This window comes from Giraffa tippelskirchi, chromosome 13, assembly GCF_054371585.1.
Source record: "Giraffa tippelskirchi isolate mGirTip1 chromosome 13, T2T-mGirTip1v1.2.pri, whole genome shotgun sequence".
NCBI lineage: Eukaryota > Metazoa > Chordata > Mammalia > Artiodactyla > Giraffidae > Giraffa > Giraffa tippelskirchi.
Genome location: NC_137287.1, coordinates 50,752,652 through 50,769,060, shown reverse-complemented (window position 1 = coordinate 50,769,060; position 16,409 = coordinate 50,752,652). Strand labels below are relative to the sequence as shown.

Below are 16,409 nucleotides of genomic sequence, written 5' to 3'. Positions count from 1 at the left end.
ATGCTGAAGTCGACGGAGTCGCAAAGAGCTGGACACGACTAAGTGACTGAATTGAACTATAAGTAAAATACCTCCAGGGCCCAAATGAATACAAAGAAGAAAAAGCACATGATCCTAATGATGTTTCTCTTTTCTCTCCCTCTCCCTCTTTCTCCCCTCCCCTCTTTGGTGTCTCTTCCTCCTTCCCACCCTCCTCCCTCTCCCTCATTATGCATAGATGGATGTAATTTGTTTAAGTACATATACATGAACAAGACTAATTACAACGGATTGAACACATTCATATTAAAAAACAGCCCATAGTGGCAGTCTTCTAAGAACTATAATAGAGTTGACCTGCCCTAATTTTGTCTTCATGGTTTTTCCAGTAGTCATGTATGGATGTGAGAGTTGGACTGTGAAGAAAGCTGAGCGCCGAAGAATTGATGCTTTTGAACTGTGGTGTTGGAGAAGACTCTTGAGAGTCCCTTGGACTGCAAGGAGATCCAACTAGTCCATCCTAAAGGAGATCAGTCCTGGGTGTTCACTGGAAGGACTGATGTTGAACCAATACTTTGGTCACCTCATGCGAAGAGTTGACTCACTGGAAAAGACCCTGATGCTGGGAAGGATTGGGGGCATGAGGAGAAGGGGACGATGGAGGATGAGATGGTTAGATGGCATCACCGACTCGATGAACATGGGTTTGGGTAAACTCGGAGTTGGTGAGGGACAGGGAGGCCTGGTGGTCGCAAAGAGTCAGACACGACTGAGCAACTGAACTGAACTGACATATAAATTAATCCTTCTTTGATTTCAAAATTTCCAAGAGGAATTAGCACTTTTATAGTCATGGAAACTGTAAAAGAGTACTTTTGAACTTTTTGAAGGTGACAGTGGCATCCAAAATTAATATGCTTCATAAAGACATTTGAAGTATTATATATTCCAGAAAGCAAAATATTGCTAAATCCATGAACTTAGGTGTCAGTCTAATGTTTTTAACCATTACTGGGAAACAGAATTCAACAGCAAGCTTTTGTTCTCTATACTGGTATTCACACGTGTACAGCTGCTACATGTAAGGTGGTTGAAGGCCCTTGAGCCTCTGACTGCATCAACTCACTGAATTTTGTATGAGATTTCATTAAGCATACTAAACATTTCAAGAGAAAGAATTAAATATATTTTCTAGAAATAAAATTTCATGAAAAATAATTTTTATTCCCCAATAATGGTCAATTTTTCTTTTGTCTTGACTTAAATTTTACCAGTGTTCCCCAGTACATTCTCATTTCTTATCCTTGCAGACATGAGATGAACCATGACAGATACAGTTAATTTTCACTTAGAACTACTTTGAGCAAAATACTCAGAAGAATCTGTAATAATGAAGACAACATCGGTATACTAGGTTCATCTTTCTATGACTTACTATATAAAACCAAATCACAATGTCAACAAATAATGCCTTAACTACAAGTGTTATTCTTCTTTCTGGAAAATCTGGATAAACTCTTTTTTTTTTTTTTTTTTTTTTTTTTTAATAAATTTATTTATTTTACTTGGGGGCTAATTACTTTACAATATTGTAATAGTTTTTGCCATACATTGACAAGAATCAGCCATGGGTTTACATGTGTTCCCCTTCCCGAACCCCCCACCCACCTCCCTCCCCCTCCCATCCCTCTGGATCATCCCACTGCCCCGGCCCCGAGCCCTTGTCACATGCATCGAACATGGAATGGTGCTCTGTTTCACATATGACAATACACATGTCTCAATGCCATTCTCCCAGAACGACCCACCCTCACCTTCTCCCTCAGAGTCCATAAAATTGTTCCATGCATCTGTGTCTCTCATTCTGTCCCGCATATAGGGTTATCGTTACCATCTTTCAGATTCCATATATATGCATTAGTATACTGTATTGTTGTTTTTCTTTCTGGCTTACTTCACTCTGTATAATGGGCTCCAGTTTCATCCATCTCAGTAGAACCGGTTCAAATGTATTTTTTTTAATGGCTGAGTAATATTCCATTGTGTATATGTACCACAGCTTCCTTATCCATTCATCTGCTGATGGACATCTAGGTTGCTTCCATGTCCTGGCTATTGTAAACAGTGCTGCGATGAACATTGGGGTACACGCGTCTCTTTCAATTCTGGTTTCCTCGGTGTATATGCCCAGCAGTGGGATTGCTGGGTCATATGGCAGTTCTATTCCCAGTTTTTTAAGGAATCTCCACACTGTTCTCCATAGTGGCTGTACTAGTTTGCATTCCCACCAACAGTGTAAGAGGGTTCCCTTTTCTCCACACCCTCTCCAGCATTTATTGCTTGTAGACTTTTGGATAGCAGCCATTCTGACTGGTGTGAAATGATACCTCATTGTGGTTTTGATTTGCATTTCTCTAATAATGAGTGATGTTGAGCATCTTTTCATGTGTTTGTTAGCCATCTGTATGTCTTCTTTGGAGAAATGTCTGTTTAGTTCTTTGGCCCATTTTTTGATTGGGTCATTTATTTTTCGGGAATTCAGCTGCAGAAGTTGCTTGTATATTTTTGAGATTAATTGTTTGTCTGTTGCTTCATTTGCTATTATTTTCTCCCATTCTGAAGGCTGACTTTTCACCTTGTTTATAGTTTCCTTTGTTGTGCAAAAGCTTTTAATTTTAATTAGGTCCCATTTGTTTATTTTTGCTTTTATTTCCAATATTCTGGGAGGTGGGTCATGGAGGATCCTGCTGTGATTTATGTCGGAGAGTGTTTTGCCTATGTTTTCCTCTAGGAGTTTTATTGTTTCTGGTCTTACGTTTAGATCTTTAATCCATTTTGAGTTTATTTTTGTGTACGGTGTTAGGAAGTGTTCTAGTTTCATTCTTTTACAAGTGGTTGACCAGTTTTCCCAGCACCACTTGTTAAAGAGGTTGTCTTTTCTCCATTGTATATTCTTGCCTCCTTTGTCGAAGATAAGGTGTCCATAAGTGCGTGGGTTTATCTCTGGGCTTTCTATTTTGTTCCATTGATCTATATTTCTATCTTTGTGCCAGTACCATACTGTCTTGATGACTGTGGCTTTGTAGTAGAGTCTGAAGTCAGGCAGGTTGATTCCTCCAGTTCCATTCTTCTTCCTCAAGATTGCTTTGGCTATTCGAGGTTTCTTATATTTCCATACAAATTGTGAGATGATTTGTTCTAGTTCTGTGAAAAATACCATTGGTAGCTTGATAGGGATTGCATTGAATCTGTAGATTGCTTTGGGTAGAATACTCATTTTCACTATATTAATTCTTCCAATCCATGAACACGGTATATTTCTCCATCTGTTTGTGTCCTCTTTGATTTCTTTCATCAGTGTTTTATAGTTTTCTATATATAAGTCTTTTGTTTCTTTAGGTAGATATATTCCTAAGTATTTTATTCTTTTTGATGCAATGGTGAATGGTATTGTTTCCTTAATTTCTCTTTCTGTTTTCTCATTATTGGAGTATAGGAATGCAAGGGATTTCTGTGTGTTAATTTTATATCCTGCAACTTTACTATATTCATTGATCAACTCTAGTAATTTTCTAGTAGAGTCTTTAGGGTTTTCTATGTAGAGGATCATGTCATCTGCAAACAGTGAGAGTTTTACTTCTTCTTTTCCTATCTGTATTCCTTTTATTTCTTTTTCAGCTCTGATTGCTGTGGCCAAAACTTCCAAAACTATGTTGAATAGTAGTGGTGAAAGTGGGCATCCTTGCCTTGTTCCTGACTTTAGGGGAAATGCTTTCAATTTTTCACCATTGAGGATAATGTTTGCTGTGGGTTTGTCATATATAGCTTTTATTATGTTGAGATATGTTCCTTCTATTCCTGCTTTCTGGAGGGTTTTAATCATAAATGGATGCTGAATTTTGTCAAAGGCTTTTTCTGCATCTATTGAGATAACCATATGGTTTTTTTCTTTCAATTTGTTAATGTGGTGTATTACATTGATTGATTTGCGGATGTTAAAAAAAAACCTTGCATTCCTGGGATAAAGCCCACTTGGTCATGATGTATGATCTTTTTAATATGATGTTGGATTCTGTTTGCTAGAATTTTATTAAGGATTTTTGCATCTATGTTCATCAGTGATATTGGCCTGTAGTTTTCCTTTTTTGTGACATCTTTGTCTAGTTTTGGAATTAGGGTGATGGTGGCCTCATAGAATGAGTTTGGAAGTTTACCATCTTCTGCAATTTTCTGGAAGAGTTTGAGCAGGATAGGTGTTAGCTCTTCTCTAAATTTTTGGTAGAATTCCGCTGTGAAGCCGTCTGGTCCTGGGCTTTTGTTTGCTGGAAGTTTTCTGATTACACTTTCGATTTCCGTGCTTGTGATGGGTCTGTTAAGATCTTCTATTTCTTCCTGGTTCAGTTTTGGAAAGTTATACTTTTCTAAGAATTTGTCCATTTCTTCCAAGTTGTCCATTTTATTGGCATATAGCTGTTGGTAGTAGTCTCTTATGATCCTTTGTATTTCTGTGGAATCTGTTGTGATCTCTCCATTTTCATTTCTAATTTTGTTGATCTGATTCTTCTCCCTTTGTTTCTTGATGAGTCTGGCTAATGGCTTATCAATTTTGTTTATCTTCTCGAAAAACCAGCTTTTAGTTTTGTTGATTTTTGCTATGGTCTCTTTTGTTTCTTTTGCATTTATTTCTGCCCTAATTTTTAAGATTTCTTTCCTTCTACTGACCCTGGGGTTTTTCATTTCTTCCTTCTCTAGTTGCTTTAGGTGTAGAGTTAGTTGATTTATTTGATTTTTTTCTTGTTTCTTGAGGTACGCCTGTATTGCTATGAACCTTCCCCTTAGTATTGCTTTTACAGTGTCCCATAGGTTTTGGGTTGTTGTGTTTTCATTTTCATTCGTTTCTATGCATAATTTTATTTCTTTTTTGATTTCTTCTGTGATTTGTTGGTTATTCAGAAGCGTGTTGTTTAGCCTCCATATGTTGGAACTTTTAATAGTTTTTTTCCTGTAATTGAGGTCTAATCTTACTGCATTGTGGTCAGAGAAGATGGCTGGGATGATTTCAATTTTTTTGAATTTACCAAGGCTAGATTTATGGCCCAGGATGTGATCTATCCTGGAGAAAGTTCCATGTGCACTTGAGAAAAAGGTAAAATTGATTGTTTTGGGGTGGAAACTCCTGTAAATATCAATTAAATCTAATTTGTCTATTGTATCATTTAAAGTTTGTGTTTCCTTGTTAATTTTCTGTTTAGTTGATCTATCCATATGCGTGAGTGGAGTATTAAAGTCTCCCACTATTATTGTGTTATTGTTAATTTCCCCTTTCATACTTGTTAGTATTTGCCTTATATATTGTGGTGCTCCTATGTTGGGTGCATATATATTTATGATTGTTACGTCTTCTTCTTGAATTGATCCTTTGATCTTTATGTAGTGTCCTTCTTTGTCCCTTTTCACATCCTTTATTTTAAAGTCTATTTTATCTGAAATGAGTATTGCGACTCCTGCTTTCTTTTGATCTCCGTTTGCATGGAATATGTTTTTCCATCCTTTCACTTTCAGCCTGTGTGTGTCCCTAGTTTTGAGGTGGGTCTCTTGTAGACAGCATATATAGGGGTCTTGTTTTTGTATCCATTCAGCAACCCTTTGCCTTTTGGTTGGGGCATTCAACCCATTTACATTTAAGGTAATTATTGATAAGTATGATCCCGTTGCCATTTACTTTGTTGTTTTGAGTTCGTGTTGAAACATCCTTTCTGTGTTTCCTGTTTAGAGAAGATCCTTTAGCATTTGCTGGAGAGCTGGTTTGGTGGTGCTGAATTCCCTCAGCTCTTGCTTGTCTGTAAAGCTTTTGAATTCTCCTTCATATCTGAATGAGATCCTTGCTGGGTACAGTAATCTGGGTTGTAGATTATTCTCTTTCATTACTTTAAGTATGTCCTGCCATTCCCTTCTAGCCTGAAGGGTTTCTATTGAAAGATCAGCTGTTATCCTTATGGGGATCCCCTTGTGTGTTATTTGTTGTTTTTCCCTTGCTGCTTTTAATATTTGTTCTTTGTGTTTGATCTTTGTTAATTTGATTAATATGTGTCTTGGGGTGTTTCGCCTTGGGTTTATCCTGTTTGGAACTCTCTGGGTTTCTTGGACTTCTGTGACTATTTCTTTCCTCAATTTAGGGAAATTCTCAACTATTATCTCCTCGAGTATTTTTTCATGGCCTGTCCTTTTATCTTCTTCTTCTGGGACTCCTATGATTCGAATGTTGGGGCGTTTCATATTGTCCCAGAGGTCCCGGAGGTTTTCCTCATTTCTTTTGATTCTTTTTTCTTTTTTCCTCTCTGCTTCGTTTATTTCCATCATTCTATCTTCTACCTCACTTATCCTATCTTCTGCCTCCGTTATTCTACTGTTGGTTCCCTCCAGAGTGTCTTTTATCTCCTTTATTTCATTATTCATTCTATATTGATTCCTTTTTATTTCTTCTAAGTCCTTGATAAACATTTCTTGCATCTTCTCAATCTTTGTCTCCAGGCTATTTATCTGTAACTCCATTTTGCTTTCAAGATTTTGGATCATTTTTATTATCCTTATTCTAAATTCTTTTTCGGATAGATTCCCTATCTCCTCCTCTTTTGTTTGGCTTTGTGGGCATTTCTCATTTTCCTTTACTTGCTGAGTATTTCTCTGCCTTTTCATCTTGTTTAGATTGCTGTGTTAGGCGTGGCCCTTCTGTATTCTGGTAGTATGAAGTTCCTCTTTGTTGTGGAGGTTCCTCACTGCGGTTGGGGTTGGACAGGTGGCTTGTCAAGGTTTCCTGGTTGGGGGAGCTTGTGTCGGTGTTCTGGTGGGTGGAGCTGGATTTCTGCTCTCTTGAGTGTAATGGAGTGACCAGTATTAATTTTTGAGATGTCTATGGATTTGGTGTGCCTCTGGGCAGCCTGTATATTGATGCTCAGGTCTATGTTCCTGCGTTGCTGGAGAATTTGCGTGGTATGTCTTGCTCTGGAACTTATTATCTCTTGGGTGGAGCTTGGTTTCAGTGAATTTATGGAGGCTATTGGATGGTCTCTTATTAATTAATGTTTCCCCTGGCTTTCAGTCTTATTCTTGCAGTAGCCTCAAGACTTCTCCTTCCATACAGCCTCAATAATAAAACTTTTAGGTTAATGGTGAAAAGATTCTCCACAGTGAGGGATACCCAGAAAGGTTCACTGAGTTACATGGAGAGATGAGGTGGGGGGGGGGTGGGTTGTAGTGACCAGGAGGGGAAGAGGGGAATTCAAATGTGGAGAGAGCAATCTAGCCAGTAAGCACTTCCCTCTGTGCTTTCCACAGTTTGGAACCCTCAGAGTGATTCACAGAGATACATAGAGAGGGGGGAGGAAGGTAACAGAGGTGAGCATGAGTAGAAAGGGAGGAATTAAGAGGGGAGAGAGAGATCTGGGCAGTATGCTGTTCCTGAAGTGTTCTCCGGTACCCAGAACACCCTCAGAGATTCACAGAATTGGGTTGAGAAGAGAAGGAGGAGGGTGGGAGATAGAGGTTCCCTGGGGGAGAAGAAAGAGCATCAATAGGGGGAGAGAGTGATCAGGCCAGTGATCACACTCCTGAGTAAAAATGGGTCCTAAAGATTGGGTTCTTAAATGTACAAAGTTGATATCAAATATGTAAAACACAGATTAAAAATCTAGAGTAGAGGTTAGACTCTTATAAAACTTACAATCTAAAAAAAAAAAAAAAGGGAACAGTGTAAAAAGAAAAAAAAACAGTAAAACAGTAAAAAAAGAAACAGTAAAAAAATGTAGAACAGGAAAAAAACATTAAAAAAAAAAAAACACAAAAGGTATAAGATATATGTATGTAGTTTGCTTCAAAAATAGGGTTTTTTTTTTTTTTTTTTGCAAGTTAATAGTGGGTTATGAAAATGAAAGTTAAAGGTGTAATAGAGGGCTTGAAGAAAAAGGAAAGAAGAGAAAAAAAATTTTTTTTTTTAATTAAAAAAAAAAAAATTAAAAAAATTAAAAAAAATAATAATAGTAAAAAATATATATATCCCGGACTTTCTCTGGAGCTGTTGTGAGCAGTGTGGGATCTGCTCAGTTTTAGATAGATCCTTATTCCTGCTTATACTTTTCAAGATCTGTAGGTCCTTTTTAATGCAGTCGGTATTAGCTACAGGGATCTTAATCTGTTGGCCTGTCCCTTCCAAAGCACTTCCCTCTGTTTATTTGGCTTCTGTTTGGAGATCTCTTCAGTATCTAATTTCCGCCCTGCAACAAAGCGGTGGAGGTGATCTCTTTAGGTTCGCTTGTTCAATCGTGCTGTGGGGAGGAAGGAACACTGCAATTCTGGCGTGTGTGTGGTAAGCTCGCAGTGTCTCGGCCGCACTGGGTTCGCCCCCGCTCACGGCGTGTGTGCTTTCCCCGTCTACCCTGCTCAGGCTTCAGGTTACTCGGCCGGGGAGCGGGCCCTGAGCTGCGTGCACTTCCCAGGACTAAGCCGCTCAGGTTCAGGCTCCCGGTTACTCCACAAAGGCGCAGACTCGATTTTGCCCGCGGCTTATGCCGTTCCCGGTCGGAGCTGCCCAGGCGGCCAGGAGTTTGGCGAGGGCGCTGTCCCCTGTTGGGGCGGTGCGGCTTATCACCTCCCTGGTCCCCGCCTCGGTTTACGGGCGCGCCCGGCTCCGGTGTGCTTTGTGTCGGTTCTGGGGAGCTGGTCTCTGGCTGCGACCCTCCCGGCTGCTGTCGACCCTCCGGGATCTCAGGCAGTCTTTGCTTAAAAAACTGGGAGCCTGTTTGCAGTTTGGTAGGGGGTGCCCTCTCTGGAGCCGAGTTTGCCCCTTTCCGGCTCTGGCGGGCCCCGCCTGCCCGCTGTGTCCGGCGGGGGATGGCGCGGTCCGCAGCCGGCTAGCTCTCCTCTGGTATCGCTCAGTCCTTTGTTCTGTGAGCGGGCCGGCAGTGCCTTAGAGTTGGGCTTTTCGCGGGATAGTTCTCTCTCTCGCTGTCCCACAGTTTAGGTTACTATCTCACGTTAGCTCCCTCAGATTGCCCTCGGGGCACTCGGGCCCGGTCCTTACCCTAGGCAATGCTGCCCGCTCCTCTCCGTTCAGCCCCCACTTGCTGGTGGCGGATGATGCGAGCGTCTGGGGTTCTTTGCTGGGAGTTGCTTTAGGCACGTAATCTGTCGATTTTATTTATTTTTTCCTCCCAGTTACGTTGCCCTCCGAGATAAAAAATCCTCCCCCACACCCGCCGGTGAGAGGGTTTCCTGGTGCTTGGAAATTCCTCCTCTTTTACGACTCCCTCCCCGGGACGGGTCTCCGTCCCTAACTCTTTTGTCTCTCTTTTTATCTTTTATAATTTCTCCTACCTCTTTTGAAGATAATGCGCAGTTTTTGTGAAAGCCTGACGTCCTCAGCCAGCCTTCAGAAGTAGTTTTGTGAAGTTTGGTCAGCGTTCAGATGTTCTTTCGATAAATTTGTGGAGGAGAGAGTGGTCTCCCCGTCCTATTCCTCCGCCATCTTCTGCTCTCCCCTCTGGATAAACTCTTATTAGCCAAGAGTTGAAAGTATTATGCTCAATTCTCTTTCTTAGAAGATCATTTCTAAGACATGCTACCATAAAATGTAGAGGAAAAGTAAAAATTGACAGCTTTGTGAAAACCATGATACCTGCTAGAGAAATTTAATAATTTCACTAGAATTAATACTCCACGAAGGCAACAACTGGTGCCTTGCCTGTAACTAGAACAGAGCCTTGCACATTCCAGGCCACAACAAATATATATTATATTAATGAACAAAGGGGAGATGATAGTGAGTATCTTTGATATCCAAGGATACCAGGAAACCACTGTTCCTTCAGTGATACACTAGCTCTTGATTAAAGATTAAAATATATTATTTGTTCATTCATTGAGTCAAAAGTATTTACTGAACATCTAGAATTTGACAGTTATTAAGGTTTTGTAGATAAACAGGAAGAAGAAAAACTTTGTTCCTCTACTTAAAAGCTTATCATCTACAGAAGGAATAACACAAAAATCAAGTACAAAAACATATAAATTAATTTATGAATTGTGAAATAAGGCCATGATAGATACAAACAAGGACAGTGAGAAAGAAGTTTCCTGTTGGTTGGGGTACAGGGAAGGCAGGCACCTGTCTGAATGGTGAAGTGTCAGAAATGAGCTCAAAGCAATGCTCTTCATTTGCAGAATATAGAGAGATGGTAAATCCATAGGTGGGCCTCTGAATCCTTTAGGGAAAAGGGTTCCCCTTACATGGGTCAGATACTGACAGCCTAAGCACAAGTCAGCCAGGCTCTGTGCCTTTTTCCAGGTTCCCCCACGGCATAGCTACTCTCCTCAGCTTGTACCGAGGATTGCAGGGATTGCAAAGCTCAGGCCAGCATTCTAGTCCTGGCCATACCTACCACTTATTAAAGACAAGGCTTAAAGCTTTAACCTTACCAGTTTTAATTTCCTCTGCTGCTCCTGCTGCTAAGTCACTTCAGTCGTGTCCGACTCTGTGCGACCCCATAGTTGGCAGCCCACCAGGCTCTGCCATCCCTGGGATTCTCCAGGCAAGAACACTGGAGTGGGTTACCATTTCCTTCTCCAATGCATGAAAGTGAAAAGTGAAAGTGAAGTTGCTCAGTCGTGTCCAACTCTTAGCGACCCCATGGACGGTAGCCTACCAGGCTCCTCCGTCCATGGGATTTTCCAGGCAAGAGTACTGGAGTGGGGTGCCATTGCCTTCTCCTAATTTCCTCTAGTTAATGACAATGAGAATAATGATTCTGCACCAGATTGCTGCAATGCTCAAATTCTGAGACAGGGCATTCTGAACATGTGATGTGAGCAATATAACTGTTTACTATGATTGAAATGACGATGACAGCAATGGAGATGATGCGGAAACAATCTGAAATCAAATACCGATACTTCTATGTTAGTCTATAAGCTCCTCTTTTGTATGTTTATCCATAACAGTACCCAGGGCAGTGGTTTCTAATCAGAAGCATTTAGAAGTGTGTACAGGGGATGGATTAAAACTTTTTTGATGTCACATGACTGCGAGGATGTCATGGGATACCAGGGGTACCAAAGGTTTTGCAGTGTGTGAGCCATCCTCACATTATCAAACAGCTGTGCAAGCCAAAATGTCAATAGTACCTGGTGAGAATTGTTGAGGAACACTCAACAGAAAGGAAGCACCCATTAAATATTTGCTAAACAAGTGCTACCTATGCTACTTATCTCCTTTACACACAGTAGACTGCCAGTATCCTGAAACTGAGAAATGTAACTCATTCATCTTCATGTTCTCAAGTCCCCAACTTTGAATCTGACACATAACAAGCATTTAGTGACTATCTCTTATACATTCAATCAACAAATCATGTCAATCAATAAAACTGCAAGAAATTATAACTATCTAACCTGGGTAAGTTAAGGCAATGATGTTCTGTCCAAGTATAAGAAGGATACTGGAGAAACAACGGTAAATCCAAGTGATCCTAGGGAAATAAATGAGGGTTTCCTCCATCACCAGACTCACTAGTTTCCATTCTGAAACATGATCATAAGTTAATTTAACCCAAAGACTCATTTTTCCTCTGGATATCAGTTTAAAGTAAATGGGCCAAAATTAAGTTTTATGAATGTCTATTGATGTCCTTGGGGAAAAAATCCACCAGAACAGTATACAAAATTGTATTATATTGCATACTTTCAAACGTCAAAAGAACAAAAGTAGTATTCCCAAGAACTTATATGATGGGGGCCAAGCAAGTGTTTAAAATAGCAAAAGGTTACAAGGCAATTGGATGAATAATAGTATGAAACAATGGGAATAGAGAAAAGAAAACATCAGAAGGCCTTTTAAAGATTAGATAATCTTCCCTAACCTAAGAAAGAACAAACTTTTCAAAAGAGGCTAAGACGAAGAAAGCACAGCAAGCCAATCATAGAGACATGGCAGAAACAGGAGTAAAATGCATAAAAGAATATATGAAAGCAAATACAAACAGAAAATACAAAAAGTCCACAACATTAAAGAAAATACTGATGTTAATGGGAGAATTTTTCAGGTTTTAAAAAAGGTTTCAGAACAGAAATGGTAAATTACTGCAAATACAGTTTTACTTGATATTTTCTTTAACAGAGAAGTGTTTTTTAAAAATTAAAAATTCAACTGGAAGGATACAAAAACTTGAGTGTTTGAAAGACAAAGAAAATATAACAAATTCAATTTTACAATAGGGGTTTTTTGGGACTTGGAGCAGACAAACACTGCTAAGTCCTTAAAAATAAATTACTGACACTAATCTAACCAGGAATTGTGTTATAGGAGCTTGGTATGAACTGGGACAGAAAAGAAAAAACTCCCAGAGAAGGGGTAGCATATAAACAAATGAAGAACTGTCATTTAAAGTAATGTTAAAATTTTAATACTGGGTCGGGCCATTTCAAACAAACATTTTGGCCAACTCAACATTATCAGAACGCCTCCTAATTTGCTTCTTTAGAGAAATTAAATTTATCACCGGTGGATAGTTAACAGTCTCCATTTATTATGACCAGTTCATCTAAACAAAGTAATAACTTATTGGATGTTTGAAAAAATTCCTAGAAATTTATAGTAGGTCTATAATAGTACTGAAGATAAATATTATTTTTTAAAGTCTTGAATTTTGTCAAAGGAGTATCAGCTCAGTTCAGTTCATTTAAGTCACTAGGTCGTGTCTGATTCTTTGCGACCCCATGAACTGCAGCATGCCAGGCCTCCCTGTCCATCACCAACTCCCAGAGTCTATCCAAACCCATGTCCATTGAGTCGGTGATGCCATCCAACCATCTCATCCTCTGTCATCCCCTTCTTCTCCTGCCCTCAATCTTTCCCAGCATCAGGGTCTTTTCCAATGAGCCAACTCTTCGCATCAGGTGGCCCAAGTGTTGGACTTTCAGCTTCAAAATTAGTCCTACCAATGAACACCCAGGACTGATCTCACCTAGGATGGACTGGTTGGATCTCCTTGCAGTACAAGGGACTCTCAAGAGTCTTCTCCAACACTACAGTTCAAAAGCATCAATTCTTCGGTGCTCAGCTTTCCTTATAGTACAACTCTCACATCCATACATGACTACTGGAAAAACCATAGCTTTCACTAGATGGACCTTTGTTGACAAACTAATGTGTCTGCTTTTTAATACGCTGTCTCGGTTGGTCATAACTTTCCTTCCAAGGAGTAAGTGTCTTTTAATTTCATGGCTACAATCACCATCTGCAGTGATTTTGAAGCCCAGAAAAATAAAGTCAGCCACTGTTTCCCCATCTATTTGCCATGAAGTGAGAGGATCGGATGCCATGATCTTAGTTTTCTGAATGTTGAGCTTTAAGCCAACTTTTTCACTCTCCTCTTTCACTTTCATCAAGAGGCTTGTTAGTTCTTCTTCACTTTCTGCCATAAGGGTGGCGTCATCTGCATATCTGAGGTTATTGATATTTCTCCCAGCAATCTTGATTTCAGCTTGTGCTTCATCCAGCCCAGAGTTCTTCATGATGTACTCTGCATATAAGTTAAATAAGTAGGGTGACAATATACAGCCTTGACGTACTCCTTTGCCAAATTTGCTTCAGGATGAGCACACAGATTCTTGAATTTGGATATACATAATGGTTTCAATCCTCTCTCCTTTATAGCCTCACTTTTGTATTGACCTATTCTGAAGTGAACTCAATGGAAAGAGAACTTCTAAAAAGATCTCAAGTGTCTACACAGCTTACTTCTGCTTACAAGTGTCATCTTGAATCAGAGCCCAAACATTCTCCATGTCCAGTTCTATCTGTTGCATCTTGACCTGCATACAGATTTCTCAGGAAGCAGGTCCTGTGGTCTGGTATTCCTATCTCTTGAAGAATTTTTCAGTTTGTTGTGATCCACATAGTAAAAGGCTTTGGCATAGTCAATAAAACGGAAGCAGATGTAGTTCTGGAACTCTCTTGCTTTTTCAATGATCCAACAGATGTTGGCAATTGATCTCTGGTTCCTCTGTCTTTTTTCTAAATCCAGCTTGAACATCTGGAATTTCACAGTTCATGTACTGTTGAAGCCTGGCTTGGAGAATTTTGAGCATTACTTTGCTAGCCTGTGAGATAAGTGCAATTGTGCAGTAGTTTGAGCATTCTTTGGAGTTATCTTTCTTTGGGATTGGAATGAAAAATGACCTTTTCCAGTCCAGTGGCCACTGCTGAGTTTTCCAAGTTTGTTGGACTATTGAGTGCAGCACTTTCATAGCATCATCTTTTAGGATTTGAAATAGCTCAACTGGAATTCCATCACTCCCACTAGCTTTGTTCGCAGTGATGCTTCTTAAGACCCTCTTGACTTCACATTCCAGGATGTCTGGTTATAAGTGAGTGATCACACCATAGTGGTTTTCTGGGCCATGAAGATCTTTTTTGTATAGATCTTCTGTGTCTTTTTGCCACCTCTTTTTAATATCTTCTGCTTCTGTTAGGTCCATACCGTTTGTGTCCTTTATTGTGCCCATTTTTGCATGAAATGTTCCCTTAGTATCTCAAATTTTCTTGAAGGAATCTCTAGACAGTCCCATCCTATTGTTTTCCTCTATTTCTTTGCACTGATCACTGAGGAAGGCTTTCTTATCTCTCCTTGCTATTCTTTGGAACTCTGCATTCAAAGGGGTGTATCTTTTCTTTTCTCCTTTGCCTTTCACTTCTCTTCTTTTCACAGCTATTTGTAAGGCCTCTTCAGACAAACATTTTGCATTTCTTTTTCTTGGGGATGGTCTTGATCACTGCTTCCTGTATAATGTCACAAACCTCCATCCATAGTTCTTCAGGTACGGTGGGCAAGAATCCCTTAGAAGAACTGGAGTAGCCCTCATAGTCAGCAAAAGAGTCCGAAATGTAGTACTTGGATGCAATCTCAAAAATGACAGAATGATCTCTGATCATTTACAAAGCAAACCATTCAATATCACAGTAATCCAAGTCTATGTGCTGGCAATTAATGCTGAAGAAGCTGAAGTTGAATGGTTCTGTGAAGACCTACAAAACTTTCTAAAACTAACATCCAAAAAAGATGTCCTTTTCATTATAGGGGACTGGAATACAAAAGTAGGAAGTCAAGAAATACCTGGAGTAACAGGCAAATTTAGCCTTGGAGTACAGAATGAAACAGGGCAAACGCTAGCCGAGTTTTGCCAAGAGAACGCACTGGTCATAGCAAGCACCCTCTTCCAACAACACAAGAGAAGACGCTACACGTGGTCATCACCAGATGGTCAATATAGAAATCAGACTGATTATATTCTTTGCAGCCAAAGATAGAGAAGCTGTATACAGTCAGCAAAAACAAGACTGGGGGCTGATTGTGGTTCAGATCATGAACCCCTTATTGCCAAATTCAGACTTAAATGGAAGAAAGTAGGGAAAACCACTAGACCATTCAGGGAGGACCTAAATCCGATCCCTTAGGATTACTGTTCCCCTTCATCCCCTGGGTAAACCGCTTACCCACACCGTCCCTAAAACACTTCCTCCCAAAGAGCGGAGAAGCCACGCAGGGTGACGCCCTGCACTCAGGGCCCTCATGGGGCAGGCAAGACACGCGTGCGCGGCAGGGAGATTGGGCTCAGCCAGGCCTGGCAAGTCCCTGCTCCGCAGATCTGGGCCCGGTCGAGTCCAGGGGGCAGTGGCGGCGCGGGAGCGGCGCCTGCAAGGACCGTGCGGAGAGGGGCGGACAGGCACACTCACAATTTCAGCATCCACTCGCCCTCCATCACCAGCGTCCAGTTGGAAGCGGTCATGGGCCGCACCAGGCTCCGCTCCGGCGGCCGCGCGGCCTGCTGCCGGTCGGCCTCCGTCTCCGCCGCTGTCACCGCCACAACCCAGGCGGTCAGGAGCGCCGGGAACAGCGGGCCGCGGCGCCCGCCCGCCATACCAGGACGCAGAGCCGGGCTCCTCCCGGGGCTACGGAGAAGGGCGCAGCGGGCCCGCCGACCCGGCCTTCCCAGGTGGTGCGCCGAGAGGCCCGCCCGGCCCGCAGACCTGCCCAGCACGCCTCGCCAAGCCACACAGACCGGCCCGGCTAGCTGCGCCGGCGGCGGCGGCGGGCCCGCCTCTTACAGGCCGGGGCCCCCGAGGCCACGCCCCCTTCCGCCTAGACTCGCCGTTGCCCTGGGCGTCGGTTGCCTTGGCAACGGCCGTCCCCCCGCTTCCGCACTGCAGTGTTTAAGATAAACAGTGACCCAATGTTGTTTAATTAGAGCCTGACTGGCTAGTGCCAAGTAACAGGCTGGCGCATGTGGTTTCTTTCTAAAGAGAAAAGTGGCCAGTAATTAAAATATGCATCCTCTATTCAATGATAGCAAAAATAGAAACAGTCGACTGCAAGTAAGCT

General features: G+C 41.3%; 1 protein-coding gene and 1 long non-coding RNA gene across 4 annotated transcripts in view; both read right to left on the bottom strand.

Annotated features, from left to right (window-relative positions):
* The window catches only part of TMX4 (thioredoxin related transmembrane protein 4), a 70,778-nt gene extending 54,673 nt beyond the window's left edge, over positions 1 to 16,105 (bottom strand). For all 3 annotated transcript variants that reach the window (XM_081556451.1, XM_081556449.1, XM_081556450.1), the window contains exon 1: positions 15,764 to 16,105. Coding sequence is in view for 2 of the 3 variants with exons in the window: in XM_081556449.1 (XP_081412575.1) it covers positions 15,764 to 15,948 (185 nt within the window). In the remaining variant the exon portion in view is untranslated. The remainder of the gene's footprint in view (positions 1 to 15,763) is intronic.
* LOC145532109 (uncharacterized) lies at positions 1,222 to 12,804 on the bottom strand. The gene is made up of 2 exons (XR_014072998.1): positions 9,525 to 12,804; positions 1,222 to 1,496 (listed from the first exon to the last, which is right to left on the bottom strand). It is a non-coding gene; the product is annotated as an uncharacterized LOC145532109 (long non-coding RNA).
* Positions 16,106 to 16,409: the final 304 nt, after the last annotated feature.